The 16,251-nt window shown below is 65.3% G+C and overlaps 3 protein-coding genes across 3 annotated transcripts; 1 reads left to right on the plus strand and 2 right to left on the minus strand.

Moving 5' to 3' along the window:
- Positions 1–92: 92 nt before the first annotated feature.
- Positions 93–5,922, plus strand: MYLK2 (myosin light chain kinase 2). The gene is made up of 13 exons (XM_034066581.1): positions 93–113; positions 222–500; positions 549–1,483; positions 1,590–1,861; positions 2,631–2,736; positions 2,958–3,051; positions 3,217–3,326; positions 3,694–3,835; positions 3,945–4,015; positions 4,200–4,328; positions 4,573–4,725; positions 5,071–5,203; positions 5,674–5,922. The coding sequence occupies exons 1-13, from the start codon at positions 93–95 to the stop codon at positions 5,752–5,754; spliced, it is 2,526 nt and encodes an 841-aa protein (XP_033922472.1). The 3' UTR covers positions 5,755–5,922.
- A 4,116-nt stretch (positions 5,923–10,038) lies between these two features.
- On the minus strand, positions 10,039–11,384 carry FOXS1 (forkhead box S1). The gene has a single exon (XM_005139960.3). The coding sequence runs from the start codon at positions 11,371–11,373 to the stop codon at positions 10,045–10,047; it is 1,329 nt and encodes a 442-aa protein (XP_005140017.3). The 5' UTR covers positions 11,374–11,384; the 3' UTR covers positions 10,039–10,044.
- A 937-nt stretch (positions 11,385–12,321) lies between these two features.
- On the minus strand, positions 12,322–15,343 carry LOC101872324 (interferon regulatory factor 4-like). Its single transcript, XM_034066998.1, has 8 exons — positions 15,130–15,343; positions 14,515–14,704; positions 13,991–14,031; positions 13,788–13,890; positions 13,375–13,476; positions 12,876–13,271; positions 12,677–12,795; positions 12,322–12,575 (listed from the first exon to the last, which is right to left on the minus strand). Exons 1-8 carry the CDS (start codon positions 15,301–15,303, stop codon positions 12,435–12,437), a joined length of 1,266 nt encoding a protein of 421 aa, XP_033922889.1. The 5' UTR covers positions 15,304–15,343; the 3' UTR covers positions 12,322–12,434.
- Positions 15,344–16,251: the final 908 nt, after the last annotated feature.

Raw genomic sequence — 16,251 nt, forward strand, 5'->3', positions numbered from 1 at the left:
GCAGCGTGCCCGGTGCTGGGGGGGCTGGTGCCACAGCTCCCCCCGAAGCAGAGGGCACAGCAGCCCCAGCAGCCCCCCAGCCCCAAGAGGGAATGGAGATGTCCACCACCGAGGTGCGGGATGGGGGGAAGGAGAAGGCTCCAGCTGCTGCTGTGGCACAGGGTGCAGGGAAGGCAGAGCCTGGGCAGGAGAAGGCAGCAGGAGAGGCTGCAGGAGGGAAGGCAGAGGCAGCCGGGACTGCTCCAGAGCCCCAGGATGGAAGGGCAGCGCTGGCAGAGGGAGCTTCAGCTGAGCAACTCCATGGAGGGGAAGCAGCACCTACAGAGGAGAAGGCTCCGGCTGCTGCCACAGCCCAGGATGGGGGAAAGAATGAGCCAGGGAAGGAGAAGGCTCTGGCTGCAGTAAAGCCTGAAGGAGAGAAGGCAGCATCCATGGAGGGGAAGGCTCCGGCTGCTGCTGCAGCTCAGGATGGAGGCAAGGAGGAGCCCAGGGAGGAGAAGGCTCCAGCTGCAGGAGAGCCCAAAGGCGAGCAGGCAGAGCCCACAAAGGGCCTGGCTGGAGCAGGGGCTCAGGATGGAGGGAAGGATGAGCCCATGAAGGAGCAAGCCCCTGGTGGGTTAGAGCCTGAGGGTGGTGGGAAAGCAGAGCCCATGCAGGAGAAGGCTCCGGCTGCAGTGGAGGCTGAGGAAGGGAAGGCAAAACCCACCAAGGAGGCAGCTTTGGCTGCAGCACAGGCTCAGGATGGGGGCAAAGAATCTGCAGAGGAGAAACCCACATCTGGTGCCAAGGAGAAGGCTCCAGCTCCTGTGAAGGCCCAGGATGGAGGGAAGGCAGCAGCAAAGGCAGAGGAAACCCCAGTGGATAAAAAACCTGTGAAGACAAAGGCTCCAACTACTGCAAAGGCTCAGGATGGAGAGAAACAAGTGGCAAAGGCAGAAGCCTCAGCTGCAAAAACAGCTCAAAAGGGTGATAAAGAGAAGCCTGTAAAGGAGAAAGCCACAGGTCCTGCAAAGAAGGCCCCAGATGCTGCAAAGGCTCATGACGGAGAGAAGGCAGCAGTAAAGGCAAAGGAAACCCCAGCTGCAAAGAAGCCTCAAGTTGGAAGCAAAGAGCCTTCAAAGGAGAAAGCTGCAGCTCCTGCAGAAGAGGAGAAAGCTCCAGAGGTGGAGAAAACCCCAGTGGCATCGGAGACTGAGGATGGAGGCAAGGAAGAGCCTGCCAAGGAGGAAGCCACGGCTCCCACAAAGGAGGCTCCGGCCGCTGTGAAGGCTCAGGATGGAGGGGCGAAAGCTGCAGAGCTGGACTCTCCCCCAGCTGCGGCAGAGGCCGGGGATGGAGGCGAGGACCCCACAGAGGCTGCGGCCCTGGGGGAAGGGGAGCGAGCAGCAAAGGCGGATGAGAAGGGCAAGCAGCAGCCAAGGGGCTCTGAGCCCCCACGCCCGGCCCTGCTGCAGAGCCTGAGCTGCCCGGCCGCCTGCCCGAGGTACCAGCACCCTCCTGTGCTGGGTCCTGTTCCCCCAGTGCTCCGGGTCCCGATGGGCTCGGGGTGCTGCGGGCTCGGTCTGCTCATCTCCTGCTCCTGCTTCCAGGGACGAGCAGCCCTGGGCGGAGGGGCCGGCCATGGAGGTGATACTGGAGGAGAGCACGGTGATGGAGCCGGCAGAGCCCGGCCCGGTCCCGGAGCCCCCCGGCACCCCACAGGAGAGGACATTGCCCAGTGCCACGGGGCAGGCCCCGGGCCCTGCCGGGGCTGCGGAGCAGCCTGGCCCTGCGGGACAACCGTCCTCGACGGAGGCAGAGCCACCCCCGAGCCCCTACCTCACCCCCGACTTCGGGAAGGAAGACCCGTTCGAGATACTGGGTAAGGCTGTGGGGCTCCTGCCTTGTCCCTGCACCCAGGGACCCTCTGTGGGGCAGCAGCAGGGGGGTCCCCGCACCCTGCCTGCTGCCTGCGCTGCCCTCCCGTGCTGCCTGCTCATGCTCTTGGCTCCTCGCCTGCCCGGTGGCCTTGGAGCTCCTGTTTCACTGTAAACAGGGCTAAATGCGTCGTGTCCCCTCCCCGGGCTGCTCCAGCCGCAGCCTGGCACCGGGAGGAAGAGGAGGGCCGGGAGTGACAACCGCCGCCTGGCCGGTGGCAGGGGACAGCGTGTCCCCGTGTCCGGCAGCAGGGCTGGGGGTGCGTGTGGGGCTCCTGCCCTCGCCTGGGGAACGGGGCCCAGGGCTGGGGAGCACTGGGCGAGCAGCGCATCCTGCAGGGCTGGTGGCCAGGAGAGGGTGATGAGCAGTAGCGTGGCCTGGAGAGGGCGAGCGTGGCATGCGGGATGGTGGGGAGCGGGTGTGCAGCGGGGTGGGTACCATGCAGTTGGGTGCTGTGCTGGGTGATGCTGGGGGCAGTGATGAGGGTCCCCTCAGGGGATGCTCCATCCCCTGGTGCAGCCGGAAGACCCTGGTTTGCAGTGGGACACTCGGTACCTGGCCGCATCCTGCACCCACAGGCTTAGCTGGGCAGTGTCACCGGGTGCTTCACTTCACTCAGCACCTGGGTGTGCTCCCAGCCCAGGGCACCCTGGGGTGCCCATCAGTGGGGTCCGGCCACTCCCCTGCTCACCCCAACCCTCCTCTCTGGGCAGATGATGTCCCTCCGCCACCAGCACCCTTCGCTCACCGCATCGTCACCCTGCGGTCCGCCAGCATCAGCTCCCACTTCAACCTCAGCTCCAAGGAGATCCTGGGGGGGTAAGGAGGGGTCCAAGGAAGGTGGGGGGCACCTGGGGTCCCCCCAGTACTGCCCAAGCTGCTGTCTTGCCTGGGGCGGTGGCTCTGGGTCAATGGGACTTACCTTGTCATGATGGGTCGGTGCTTTAGGCAGAGTGGGTGCAAATGGGTGCTCAGGGGGGGGCGGTCTCCATCACCCTGGGTGGCTGATGGTGATGGCATCACCTTCCCTCCCTCCCCAGGGGCAAGTTTGGTGAAGTCCACACGTGCACAGAGAAGCAGACGGGGCTCAAGCTGGCAGCCAAAGTGATCCGGAAGCAGGGTGCCAAGGACAAGGTTTGAGTGATGCCAGAGGGGGGGCACCTCCTGGCCATGGTGCCACCAGCAAGTGGTATAGCCTAGGTGATGGGTGCCAGTGTCACACAGTGTGTCTGTGATGCTGTGGCACAGCCTGTCCCAGTGCCGGTGCCCAGGGCTGACCACCACAGGGCTCTTCTGCAGGAGATGGTGCTGCTGGAGATCGATGTGATGAACCAGCTGAACCACCGCAACCTCATCCAGCTCTATGATGCCATCGAGACGCCGCGGGAGATCATCCTGTTCATGGAGTTGTGAGTGCTGGGGCAGTGCTGTGAGAGGCCTGAGGCCTGGGTGAGGGGCACCACCATGGGGAGGGATGCTCCAGAGGTGGAGCAGATGTGCTGGACCCTGACCAAGCAGAAGGGGTTGGCCCCAGGGAATGTCCCCCACTTTGCCTGCCCCCTCTTGGGCACCTCCCTGCCTCTGCGTGGCCAGGACAGCATCTCCCTCTCATGGCTATGTTGAGGGTGGAGGTGACCCAGGTCTTTCCCATGCAGCTCTATGAACCCTGAGGAGCTGCGGTGTCCTCTCTCTACCAACATCCCCATGGAGGGGCTGGACTGGGACCCCCAGGGTGCGCCAGGGCCCCCAGTGACCCCGCTCTCTGTCCCCATGCAGTGTGGAGGGCGGTGAGCTCTTTGAGCGGATCATCGATGACGATTACCAGCTGACGGAGGTGGACTGCATGGTGTTCGTGCGGCAGATCTGCGAGGGCATCCGCTTCATGCACCACATGCGGGTCCTCCACCTCGACCTCAAGGTGTGGGGCTGGGGGCTGACAGCAGGGACATGGGGGGCAGTGGGTGGTCAGCACAGGACCCCTGGGCTGACAGATCCATGCACTGGGGCAATGGTCTCTGTCCCCACAGCCTGAGAACATCCTCTGTGTCGCTGCCACTGGACACATGGTGAAGATCATTGACTTTGGGCTGGCTCGAAGGTCAGCTCCATCCCTTCTCCTTGCCTCCCTCTCATCCTGCAGCCCTTTGGGGTGCTGGGACCCCCAGGACCTGCTCTGGGTTGTGGTTTGGCTCTCCCTGGCTGGCCCAGGAGGGCTGGGGAGGGCAGCAGTGGTTTGGGGGAGCAGCACGTCCCCCTCCTGCTGACACCCCCCCCGGATGCAGGTACAACCCCCAGGAGAAGCTGAAGGTGAACTTCGGCACCCCTGAATTCCTCTCCCCTGAGGTGGTCAACTACGAGCAGGTCTCCTACACCACGGACATGTGGAGCATGGGCGTCATCACCTACATGCTGTATGTTGGGGCTGCCGGTGCCATGCTGGGGAGCAGAGCTGTGCTGGCTGCTTAGTGGGGTGCAGGATGGGGAGATGGGCAAGGGCGCTGGGGTCTGTGCCCACATCTGCAGGCAGGATACGGTGCCAGCAGCCACACTGTGTGTGTGTGGTTGGGGCAGCCCTTGGCCAGACTGGCTCATTCTGGGGGTCTGGAAGGTGTTATAGCCTGGGGGGGGTCTCACTCCTACCCCCTGCACCCCCAGGCTCAGCGGCCTCTCCCCCTTCCTGGGTGACAACGACACCGAGACGCTCAACAACGTCCTGGCTGCCAACTGGTACTTCGATGAGGAGACCTTCGAGAGTGTCTCCGACGAGGCCAAGGACTTCGTTTCCAACCTCATCATCAAGGACAAGAGGTGTGGGGCTGGCAGCGGCCATGGGGGCCCTGGGGTGGCATCCAAGCTGTGTGCCCAGCCCCTGGGTACCACACGCTGCCCTCTGCACTGGGACCAGCAGCATCTCCTGATGTCCTGCACCAAAGGAGCCTCATGAGGCCCTGCCCCTGCTGTTGGCTGTCCCCAGCAGAGCCCCTTGTCCCTCTAAGTGTCACCTGCTCCAAGCAGGATGTGCTGAACCCTCGGGTCCTGCCCAGCCCTTCTGATCCCTGCTCCCACCTCTCTGGCTGGTTCATGGGGTTCTGGGGCTCCTGGGTGGCTGGAGAAGGGGCTGGTTGGGGCTGATGCTTCTCCTCTCGCCCCCAGTGCCCGGATGAGTGCCAGCCAGTGCCTGGAGCATCCCTGGCTCAACAACCTGGCAGAAAAGGCCAAACGCTGCAACCGGAGGCTCAAGTCCCAAGTGCTGCTCAAGAAATACGTCATGAGGAGGCGCTGGAAGGTGCGGGGGGCACTGGGGGGGCAGTGGTGCTGGGGGGGTGCCAGCCTCCACCTGTCCTGATGGGTGGCTTCAGGGACATGGATGGTTCTATGTCACTGCCTGGGTACAAGGGCTGGGGACCCTACTCATTGCAAGGGGTTGGACCTTAGAAGGTCCCTTCCAACCCAGTTATTCTATGATCCTCTGACCTCCTAAGCTTGGAGAAAGGGCTCCCCAGCCCCAGGTCCGTGGGGTGGTTGACCCCACGGTGGGATCCCTATCAGTGTTGGTCCCTTCATGATCATCTCCCCTGCACCCATCCCAGGGGTACCTTTTAGGGGCAGGAAGAGCATCAGAACAGGGTAGGGGATGAGCCCCAGCATCAGCCCTGTGCTCCCTGGCTGTGCCTGGGTGGCTGCCCCCTTGTCCCCAGCCCTGGTGCAGGATGTGGCTCAGCCTCCAGCACTGCAGCCGCTGCTTCCCCTTCACAGAAGAACTTCATCGGGGTGTGTGCTGCCAACCGCTTCAAGAAGATCACCAGCTCGGGGTCCCTGACGGCGCTGGGCATCTGAGCCAGGGCTCTGCCATGAGCCGAGGCCACAGAGGAACCGCTTCAGAGGCTCTCACGTCGGTCTCGCTTCTGGACGGCAGCAGGACCCTGCTGGGGTCCTCACTTCCCACTGTGGGCCAAGGGCTGGAGCTGCTCAGCCCTGTCCCTGCCCGCGCTGCTGCGAGATGATGCTCTGGATCCCATGGCACACACTGCACCCCTGCTCTGTGCCCCATGCCACTGCCTCCATGGGTGCTGCTCTGCTGTGTTCCTGGGACTGCACCTACCTTGGCATCCAGCCCCTGTGGGACTCGTCAGGGCTGGGACACCACCGGGCTCCTCACCTGCACCCGCTGCTGCACTGAGCTCATCCCACCCCAGGGATCTGCTGCTGGGAATGCCAAGAGCATCCCTGCCCATCCCCATTGAGCCGATGCTCCTGACTGGATTTCTTTGGACTGCAAGGCTGCTCCTGAGCAGTCGTTTCCGATCCCATCCCTGGCCTGGCTGCACAATGCCCATCCCACAGCATCTCTGCTCCTTTTGGACTTCCTTCCTGTGGTTTTGGAGGAGAAAGGCTGGTCTGGCATGAGCTCCATGGCCTGAGCTCTGTCCTGCTTCGGGACTGTGTGGTACTTGTTGCTGGCTGGGTTTAAACCACGGCATCCTCCCTGAGCCTTCACTGCTTCCTTGGACCCAAGACTCTGCCTGTAAATGCCGCAGCCCTGCGCTGCCTTCGCTGTCTCTGGACCCTGAGCCGCCCTTCCCAGCGCTGCGGTTTGGCGTGAGGATGCAGAGGGTAGGTGTGGACCCTCACCCCGGCGCTTGGCACCGGAGCTGGGGCTGAGCATCCTCCTCCTCCTCCTCCCTGGCCGGCCCCGAGTGCGGGCGCGGAGCTGGCCCCGAGCTGCGGCTCGCACAGGAAGGGAGGAAGCGGCGAGAGCTCTTCCAGCACCGTCCCCAGCTGGGAGGCAGCGAGGGAAGAAGGAGGCTTTGTGTTCCTGCTGCCCTCCCTGCCCTGCGGCGCTGCCAGCGGGGGAACAGCTCAACCTCTGCTTCCCCCGACGCCGCCGGATCGAGATGAGCGAGGAAATGCGGAGCAGCTGCACCGCTCTCCCCCGCTCCAGCCCGACCACCAACACAGCGGAACTGGGGGGCTCCCGGGACCGGCTGCAGGAGCCGGTGCTGACCCCGGACCCCTTCCCCTCTGCCCGTGGGGCTCCCGGGACCGGCTGCAGGATGAGCATCCCCACGGCTCTGGGGCTCCCAGCGCTGCCCGTGCGGGGATGGGGGATGTGGGGGGGTCCTGGGGTTCCCTTGCCCTCCAGCTTCGGCTTTGCTGCGGCCAGGGCTGTGTGTGTGCTCCGGAGCTGCCTGTGCCCTCTGTGCCTGCTGGAAGAACGCTGGGGAGAGAGCAGGGGTGGCACCAGACCCCCAGCCCCACCGGGGGCTTTGAGTTCATCCCTATGGGGCTCAGGACACTTCTCGTGGGTCCTGCCTGGCTCTTGTCTTCTTGTAAATAAATGTACAGGTCTTCCCCCAGTCCGTCTCCCCCCTCCGTGGTATTTGGGGGGCTCACTCCGGCCCCCTCCCTGTTCCTCTGCTCCTCACCACTGCAACCTGAGGGCAGCAGGTAACCGAGGAGGGGATGGGATGGATGTCTTGTCCTCACAGCAGAGGGGCCAGAACAGAGCCACGGCTGTGCAGAAAGGAGATGGATCTGTGGTCAAAGGTGTCCTCGCAGCTTCAGCATCTGCCCGTGCGGGGTGGGATGCTCAGGTAAGGGCTGGTGTGGGGCAGGTGCCCCTGTGCCCGGGGCTGCAGCCAACCCCGAAGCAGTTAATGCCTCCTGCCGCGGGCGTCCCTCCCAGCGCTTCCTGCCGCAGCCTTTGGCCGGTTCCTGTCGGTGACCACCCCGCGGGCCTGGAAACCAGTGCGGCCCCATCTGGTTTGAGTTATGCTCCGCGGCGATGACGTCTCCTTCCTGTCTGGCCCTGGGGGCTGCAGGGCTCTGCCGTGGGGTGGCCCACGGGGCTCCCGGCCAGGCCCTCACCCACGGCGGCTCTATGGGATCTGGTCCTGGACATGGCACAGGGATGCGGAGGCACCAGCACATCCCAATGCCCCAGTCACAGGGTAAGGGACTCCCACCCCTACCACCCCATCACTTCTCCAGCCTCTCCTGCCCCGAGACCCCATAGGGCACCCATTGTGCCCTAATCAGAGCCAGGAGAGGGGTTGTGGGCTGGCACCTGCGGAAGCAGCTGTGGCCCCATCCCATGCACCCAAATGAGGGGCAGAACAGGGGTCAGGAGCCCCCAGAACCCTGGGGAAGGGACACATTCTGCTGCGGCCAGTGGGCACAGTGGTAGTGCTGATCCTGGTACAGCAAAGGCTATAGCAGCCAGTGCCATCCCTTGTATGGGGTGTCCTGGTCACCACAGTCTGGGGTGTTTGCATGGGTGCACACAGCATCCATCCTGGAGCCTTGAGCACTTGCACTCAGCCTTTCCCTATCCCTGTACCCATCCCTAAGACACCCACCCTGCCTGCACAAGGCCCAGGTCTCGCAGTGAGGGAAGGGGAGTGGACAGACCTCCAGCACCAGCAGGTTCAGCCGGTGTCCAGGTGCAGCCCAGTCCCGATCCATGACCCATGCTGGGAACGGGCGAGCGGGCTGGGGGCCAGGCCACCCACTGCGCGCAAGGGAGGAGCAGGGAGAGCCGGAGCCATGAGCCGGGGTGGGTGTCGAGGAGGGGAGCGCTCGGACTCCCCATCCCCGGGGGCTGCGGGGCAATGGGATGCTCCATGCGGTGCAGGGCAGGGACCACATCCCCGTGTTCCCAGGCGCCGTGGGGAGCCGGGGGGGGGGAACGGGGCCTGGCCACGCTGCGTGGGAACCAGACGGCCCCTGGGCACAGCCGCGGCCTCGCTTCCTCCGGCGCCCCCGGGGAGCGCGCAGGAGGGGGCTGAGGTCAGCGGCGCTCGCCGAGCCGGAGCCGCCCCCGTGATGTATGTGCTCAAATGTTGTTTTCCATTGGGGAAGGGAGAACTCAAACGGGAGAAGAGCGAGGCCGGAGCTGAGCTGCCCCCCCCTGCCCTGCCCGGGGCTGAGCGGCCCCCCCTGCCCTGCCCGGGCTGGGCCGCAGCCATGGCCCCGCCGTCTGGGGGCTGATAACGGGGCTGACGCGGCCGCAGTGCTCCCTGTCCCTGAGTGACGCAAGCTCTGTCCCTCAGTGACAGCGCAGCCCCCGCAGAGACCCCCCCTTTGGTCCAACGGGGGTCCCGTTGGGCTTGGGGAGCCCCAAACCTGCTCCCCACATCAGCATGGTGTGCGCTCCCTGCCTGAGGCTGCTGTGCCGGGGGGTCCTCTCTCCCAGTCTGTGGTACGCAGGATGGGGATATGGGCACAGCACCCCTCTTGGCAACATCGCTCTGCCCTATTCCAGCACTGCAGGAGATGCTGCTCCTCTAATGGAAAGAGGTTGGTGGCTGGGTCACACCCTGCCCACCCGGTGCCCCCCAGTCCTCCCCGGTGCCCAGCCCGGTGCCGGCAGCAGTGACTCAGCCGGTGCCTCCTCACCAGCAGCCGCCCGGTGTGATTCAGATCAGAGGAATCCACTTTCCCTGCCCGTTCCCACCGCAGCCCCTGGCACAGCCGAGCTCTAGGGGTGCCCTGGCCTCGGGGTGCCTGCAGAGACCTGGTGGGACCCCAGACAGACACCGGCACAGCCCTGAGCAGGGACGGAGTGGGGAGAGAGCCCTGTCCCGACAGAGCAAAGCCCCATGCAGAGTGCCATCATCTCACCGGCATCTTTCTGGGCCGTGTCCTAAGGCTGGTGCTGGTTGTGCCATGTGTGGCACATGGGAGGATCCAGGTGCTCTGCGTGGTCCCAGGCACAGTGAGGCAGCAGCAGGGCTCCGTGGGGGCTCATTCCTGCTGCAGCACATCCTCTTGCCCCTCCTGGAAGTGGTTCCCTCCTGCTTCCCAGGGCTTTGCGTGCTCCTGGCTCCACGTTGGAGCAGGACCTTGTCCCCAGCATCTCCAGGGACACAGGACCTGGATGCGGGTGCCTTGACCCAGGTCATGCCCTGTCCCACTGCGGCCTCACTGCATCCACCCAGAAATCACCAATGCAGGGACCAGCGGAGATGAAGGCTGTGCCGGTGGCCCTGGGGACACGTGTGCCCCAGCCAGCACCCAGGATGGGGCAGAGGGTCCCCAGCTCTCCCCTGCCCACCCTGAGCAGGGCACTGAGACCACAGAGGCAGCGTTGGGGAATGCGCTTTATTCGGTGCGGGGGCTGGTCCCTCACTCGAAGAAGAACATACCGGGTGTCCGGTAGAGGCAGGGGGGCAACCCCAGGGGGTACCCATTGCCCCCCTGCAGCGGGATCGCCCCCCCCGGTCCCCACGGCTCCTTCTGCTCACTCGCCCGTGGCCCCACGACCCCGAAGGGAGCCTGCCGGGGGGCAGCGGGGGCCGGGGGGGCCGCAGCCAGGAGATGCTCCAGCGCGGAGCCGCAGGGTCTCTCCTTCACACAGAAGCTCAGCGCCTGCACCCGGCACTGGTAGCTGCTGCCCAGAGCCTCGGGGCCCGAGCGGCCGAAGGAGCCGAAGACGGGCAGGGGGGACTGCGCGTAGCCCTCCCCGTCTAGGAAGCAGGACGGGGGGGGCTTGCCCGTGCCCAGGAGGGGGCTGGGGAACGCGGGGGGCACCTGCCCGAAGGGTTGGCCTGGCCCCAGCCCCGGGGGGGCCGGTTCCTCACTCTCCAGCTGCCCCGGGGGGGTGCCTGGGGGGGCCGGCGAGTCCTGCTGGGGGTCCCTGTGCTGGGCGGGCAGCAGGGAGGGCAGCAGCGCAGCGTGCGGGGCCGGGCGCTCGTACTGACCTGGCCGGGGCAGCTGCAGCGCGGCCGGGAGCCCCCCTAGGGCAGTGTCCTTGGGCAGGCGGCTCTCCGGGGGGGCGAGGAACGGCCCCTTGGGCTGCGGCGCGGCCGGCAGGTACAGGCAAGGCTGCCTGGCCTTGGGGGGCTGCCCCCGCACACAGGGCTCGGCGCACCCCAGCGCTCCGGCCCCCTCGGGCAGCTCTGTGGGGCTTGGCAGGCGCCCCGTGGCCACCGGTGAGGGGTAGCCCCTCTCTGCCTTCCCCTCCTCGGGCAGCGGGGCGGCGGGCGGCCCCCGTGCCCGCTGCTTGGGGGGCTTCGCTCGCCCCTCGTCCCCATCGGTGCCCGGTGCATCCCGGAGGCCTCTTTTCCTGGTGAAGCGCCGTCGACGCCGCAAGAAGCTGCCGTTCTCGAACATGTTGTAGCAGTCGGGGTCGAGGGTCCAGTAGTTGCCCTTGCCTGGCTTCTTGTCGTCGCGGGGCACCTTGACGAAGCACTCGTTGAGGGAGAGGTTGTGGCGGATGCTGTTCTGCCAGCCCTGCTTGTTCTCCCGGTAGAAGGTGAAGCGGCCCATGATGTAGCGGTAGATCCCACTGAGGGTGATGCGCTTCTCGGGCACGCTCTGAATGGCCATGGTGATGAGGGCGATGTAGCTGTACGGTGGTTTGGTGGCCTCGGCGCTGGGGAAGGGGCCGCCGGACGGCTCGGGGGCCGCGGGGCTGCGCAGCACCGTGTCCCCGACGGGGAGGTCCGGCTGCATCCTCCCGGCAGCCGCGGTGCTCCGGCTCTGCCGCCCGGCCCCGGCACGGCCGTTAAAACCACGGGCGGCCCCTCCTCTCCCAGGGCGGAGCAGGGCTCGGGCGGCCAGCGCCGGTCCCTGCGGGCGGACGGACGGACGGACGGACGGACGCACTGCCAAGGCCGGCAGCCAGCAGCCGGCGGCCCCGGGGCTGGCACCACGCGGCCTCCCGGGGCAGAGAGGGGCAGGACTGGCCTTGGCTGAGCCCTGGTATGGTCCCCGGGTATCCCAGCCTCTTTTCCCATGGCAAGTTCCCAAGACATGGGTCTCATCCTGAACTGCCCACATTGTGCAGATGGGACCTGGACAAGGCTGATAGGGATGGGGCTGCTGATGGGGATGGGGCTGCTGATGGGGATGGGGCTGCTGCCCCTGCTCACCCCAGAGCCTGTTTTCTCCCAGCCTGGATCTGTGCCAGATCGTGTGTGCTGTGCTGGATCCTGTGCACTGTGATGGATCTCTGCTCTGTGCCAGGTCCCCACACCATGCCCAAGGAGTTGCCTCCAGGTTACAGCACAGCCCCCACCTCCCAAGAGCCCACTCACTCCATTAACCAGGGGAAACTGAGGCACAGGCAGTAGGTGTCTCTGAGACAGGCTTAGCAGAGCAGCTGATGGGCACCCTGCACCTCTACCAAGGGACTGGACCCCGGACAGAACAAGTCCAGCTCCCCCAGCTGCCTCTGCCTCCCTTAGACCAGCACCAGCCCCCCCACTGGAGCCAGAGGTACCAAAACACAACCTTTATTTCTAAGTCTTGCAAACGGTGAACCCTGGTGCTGCAAGGAGTGAGGGCAGAGCTGGCTCTGCCCCAGCTCACCAAACAACACAGCAAATCCCACCTGGATGGCTCCCAGGGAATAAATACAGTGATGCTGGGGGTCTGCAGACATCAACTGCCTCTGGACTGCATCCAGCCTCACAGTGCTGAGCACCCCCCAACCAGAGCAGGGCTGTGGGGAGGATGAGCATCCTGCTTGGAGGCTTTGTCAGGCCTGGGTTCTCCCCTCCCTCTTCCCGGGCTCAGGGCTGGCAGAGCTGCCTGAGGACGGGGGTGATGTGGCTGGAGGTGCTGGGGGCACAGGGCTGGGGGCAGTCACGCAGCAGCATTGGCCCCATGCGCTGGGCATGGTGGAGGAGCTCCCGGGCAAACACCGGCTCTACCTGCGGGGGCACAGAGGTGATGGAGGATGGATGCAGGTCTGGGTACCACAACGGTCCCTGTGCTCAGCTCAGGGATGCTGTGAGCTCCAGTGTGTACTCACGTGGGCCATGATGAGCTTCTGGAAGTGTTGGCCAGCTCTGGTGGGGAACTCCTCCCCAAAGCACAAGTGGATCTGGTACTGCGGCATGGGCTGCCCATGGCTCAGGTACCCCCGCAGCTCTGTAAGACACCGGCACCATCAGGGGACATGGGGATCCCACAGGATCAGGGTCTCCTGGGGAGGACAAGTGGGCACTTACGCTGCAGGAACTGCTGCGTGTCCAGCAGCTTGTAGGTCTTCTCCCTCTCCAGTTTGTTGGGCCCATCCCTATGCGGAGCAAGGGGCCCTTTCCAGTACACCCTGCCCTGGCACTGCCGCTTCATGAAGACACCCTCGGGTGCTACCCACAGCAGCACCCCTCGCTCCAGGTGCGGCAGGAGCCGCTCCAGCACCTCGCTCATCCCGGCCACCCTGCTGCTGCCCCCGAGCGTCCGCGGAGGGGGAAACTCGATCTGCTCCATGCAGGAGGGGCCGTAGAGCCGCTCGCTGTCGGCCGCTGTGGGACGGGAGGTGATGCGGCAGCCGTCGGCCGTGCGCGTCGTCACCTCCTTCACCAGCAGATCACAGTAGTAGAGGCGGACGTGGAGCCAGGAGTCTGGGGCGAGGGGAGGGTCAGGCTGCGGCAGTGCGGATGGGGGGCACAGCCCTGGCACTGCCCTGGCACAGCCCTGGCACTGCCCGGCCAGAGCAGATCCTACCTGAGTGGTTGATGTCCTCCACGGAGGGGTAGGGCAGGGGCCTGGGGAGGACGTGGCCGTGGGTTCGGTTCCAGTGGTAGAAGACTCCCCTCAAGTGGTATCCTGGGCCGAGGCAGAGATGAGGTGGCAAAAGGACATGGGCAGCTGTGCCCGCGGGATCCCAAGGGCTCCAGCCCCTGGGCCAGATGGGCAGCAGGGTTCTTCATGCTCCTCCTGCTCATTATGGGGCCCCTAAAGCCCCTAATGCTAATCTGGGGCAGGGATGGAGCCACAGCCTTGGTGTCCATCTCCATGGGCACTGGCTGCACACAGGACAAGGTGCAGAGCTGTGGGGAGCTGGGTCCCTCCTGCCAGGCAGCATGTGCCCCTGTCCTCAGCCCCGTCCCACTGACAGGGACCAGGACCCTCCTCACCTTGCTCTGTTTGGTGGGCAGAGAGAAGGGGCAATGGAGACACTTGGCACATCTCCACTGAACCCTTGTGGGCATCCTCCTCTGGGCTCCCCACGGTGCTGTCCTGGGAAGAGCAACAGTGGGGAGGGATGAGTGGGGACCATGAGGGAATCTGGGGGTTTCACCTTTTCCAGCCCACAGGCAGTGCTGGGGGCCTGGCTCACCTGCTGGTCCTTGGCTGGGGACTGTGTGTCACCATCCTTCTCTGTGGAGAGCAAGAAAACCTGATGAGCTCCCAGCAAACAGCAGGAGCAGCCCCTGGGAAGTTACCTGCCTGCCTGGAACACCCAGAGAGGGGGCAGGGACCCCTTCCACTGGAGCAGCTGCTCCAAGCCCCTGTGTCTAACCTGGCCTTGAGCACTGCCAGGGATGGGGCAGCCACAGCTGCTCTGGGCACCCTGTGCCAGCGCCTCAGCACCCTCACAGGGAACAGCTTCTGCCTCAGAGCTCAGCTCAGTTTCCCCTTGAGCAGGTTCAAGCCATTCCCCTTGGCCTGTCCCTACAGGCCCTTATAAAAAGCCTCTCTCCAGATTTCTTGTAGCCCCTTAGGCACTGGAAAACCATTGTGAGGTCTTCCTGGCACCTTCTCTTCTCCAGGAAGGGTGATGTCTGTGGGACACGGGGCTTGTACAGGCAGAGTGCAGGCATCAGCCCCAAGTCCAGCGCAGGAGGGATGGCAGGGACGTACCTGCAGCCCAGGTGCCATCAGATACGATCTGGTACACCTTGTAGGGCTCAGAGATATCCAACTGGCTCCGCTCGGGCACCTCCTGGAAGTCGGTGCTCTTGTTGAGGGCGCAGCGGAGACGTGTCTTCCATGTGGAGGGGTCTGCCTTGTCCGTGCCCTCGTGGTACTTCCCCTTGTAGATGGCCCAAGCCTGGGGGAGCAGAGGGTGCCCTGTGCCACGGGGGCTGCCAGCACCCCGACCCCCAGCTCTTCTCGAGAGGAGCTCCACTGGGGTTGGGGGGGGCAAACGGGGCTGTGTGTCCTGGGGGCCTGCTGGGTTTTGTGGTGTCCCAGGGCAGCAGAAGGAGCTGGGCAATGGGGAGCCCTGGGGTTACCCATGGAGTCGAGTGGGGGATCCCAGCGGTGCTCATAGAGCCAAATGGGGGGGGATCCCAGGGAGGCAGAAGGAGTTGGGCATTGGGGAGCCCCGAGGTTGCCCATGGAGTCGGGTGGGGGATCCCAGGGGTGCTCATAGAGCCAAATGGGGGGATCCCAGGGCAGCAGAAGGAGCTGGGCAATGGGGAGCCCTGGGGGTGCTCCCGCAGCTGGAGGGGGGTCTCGGCTATCCGGGTGTACCTTGAAGAGCGCCGCGTCCTGCTGCTGCCGGTAGTCCTGCTTGGCCGCGTGCTTCCAGGGGATGCGGAAGAGCGTCCGGTGCCGGTTCTCCCAGCGCAGCCCCGGGTACCGGCCGCTGTCGATCTGCGCGATCAGCCACTCCTTGAGCCGCATGGGCCCCCCCGGAGCCGCCATCGCTGCCCCGCGCCCCGGGAACGTGCTGGGACCGAGAAAACGAAAGTGCGGATCCGGGTTTCGCTTTCCCTTTCACACCCAACGCTCCGGCTCCGGGTGCGCTGCCAGCCCCGGGGGGGGGACGGGACACACACGGGGCTGCCACGGGAGAGGGGAAAGGGTCACTCATGGGATAGGGAACAGGGAGAGGTGACGGCACCAGGAAGCACAAGGGACTCCCCTGCGCCCTGCCCGGTGCCTCCGCTCACACTGAGGATCCGCACACACCCCCCGCAGGGGACAAGGGACCCGCTCCCCATGCTCCTGTTCCCAGGACATCTCCCTGCCCCGGGGCCGTGTCCTCCTATGGGAGCAGCATCTCAGCCCGTGGGGGTGTGGGGCTGTGGGACCAGGCACAGGGTTTCCAGGCTGCTGTGAGCAGGGACATTGCCCCATCTCCTGAATCTCTGCTCTAACACTCACATGTGCCTCGGGGGCTCTGGGTGCTGAACTGAACGGGATGGGAAGAGCCGAGATGAGCAGTGCCAAGGGCTGCTGGGGGCCGGGGATGGGGCCTGACTCATCCCACGCTGGCCCCGGGTTCCGGGCAGAACCGGTGCCCGTGGTCACGGTGCTTCCGGGCACCTTCCCATGCACCCACACTGCTCTGCGGGGAGGGGGGTGTCAGCACCGGGACCGGACTGGGCCCCCCGAGCAGCCCTGTCGCTCCCGGATGGCTTCTGAGCATCCTTCCCCTGTGCCACAGCTACCAGCAGGGTCTGTCCCTCTCTGCCCCAGCCATCCCTTTAGCAGGAAGAGATATTTCACCCTGAGAGGTGTCTGCCCAGGCAGGGCTTGGAACTGGATGATCTCAGGGTCCTTTCCCTCCCAGACCATTCTGTGATGAGTGGTGCAGAGCCACGTGTGGCTGCACGGGAAAACCCGGCTCTGCCCCCCCTGCAGCCACCA

This window comes from Melopsittacus undulatus, chromosome 10 (genome assembly GCF_012275295.1).
Source record: "Melopsittacus undulatus isolate bMelUnd1 chromosome 10, bMelUnd1.mat.Z, whole genome shotgun sequence".
In the NCBI taxonomy this organism is placed as follows: domain Eukaryota; kingdom Metazoa; phylum Chordata; class Aves; order Psittaciformes; family Psittaculidae; genus Melopsittacus; species Melopsittacus undulatus.

Excerpts from the sequence above, each read along its gene's own strand:
- FOXS1 (XM_005139960.3), bottom strand. The coding sequence starts at position 11,373 with ATGCAGCCGGACCTCCCCGTCGGGGACACGGTGCTGCGCAGCCCCGCG.
- LOC101872324 (XM_034066998.1), bottom strand. The coding sequence starts at position 15,303 with ATGGCGGCTCCGGGGGGGCCCATGCGGCTCAAGGAGTGGCTGATCGCG. Across the intron at positions 14,032-14,514 it reads TGATGGCACCTGGGCTGCAG|AGAAGGATGGTGACACACAG; the intron begins GTACGTCCCTGC and ends TGCTCTCCACAG. Across the intron at positions 12,576-12,676 it reads AGAAGCTCATCATGGCCCAC|GTAGAGCCGGTGTTTGCCCG; the intron begins GTGAGTACACAC and ends GTGCCCCCGCAG.
- MYLK2 (XM_034066581.1), top strand. The coding sequence starts at position 93 with ATGGAGATGTCCACCACCGAG. Across the intron at positions 3,052-3,216 it reads AGCAGGGTGCCAAGGACAAG|GAGATGGTGCTGCTGGAGAT; the intron begins GTTTGAGTGATG and ends GCTCTTCTGCAG. Across the intron at positions 4,329-4,572 it reads GGCGTCATCACCTACATGCT|GCTCAGCGGCCTCTCCCCCT; the intron begins GTATGTTGGGGC and ends CTGCACCCCCAG.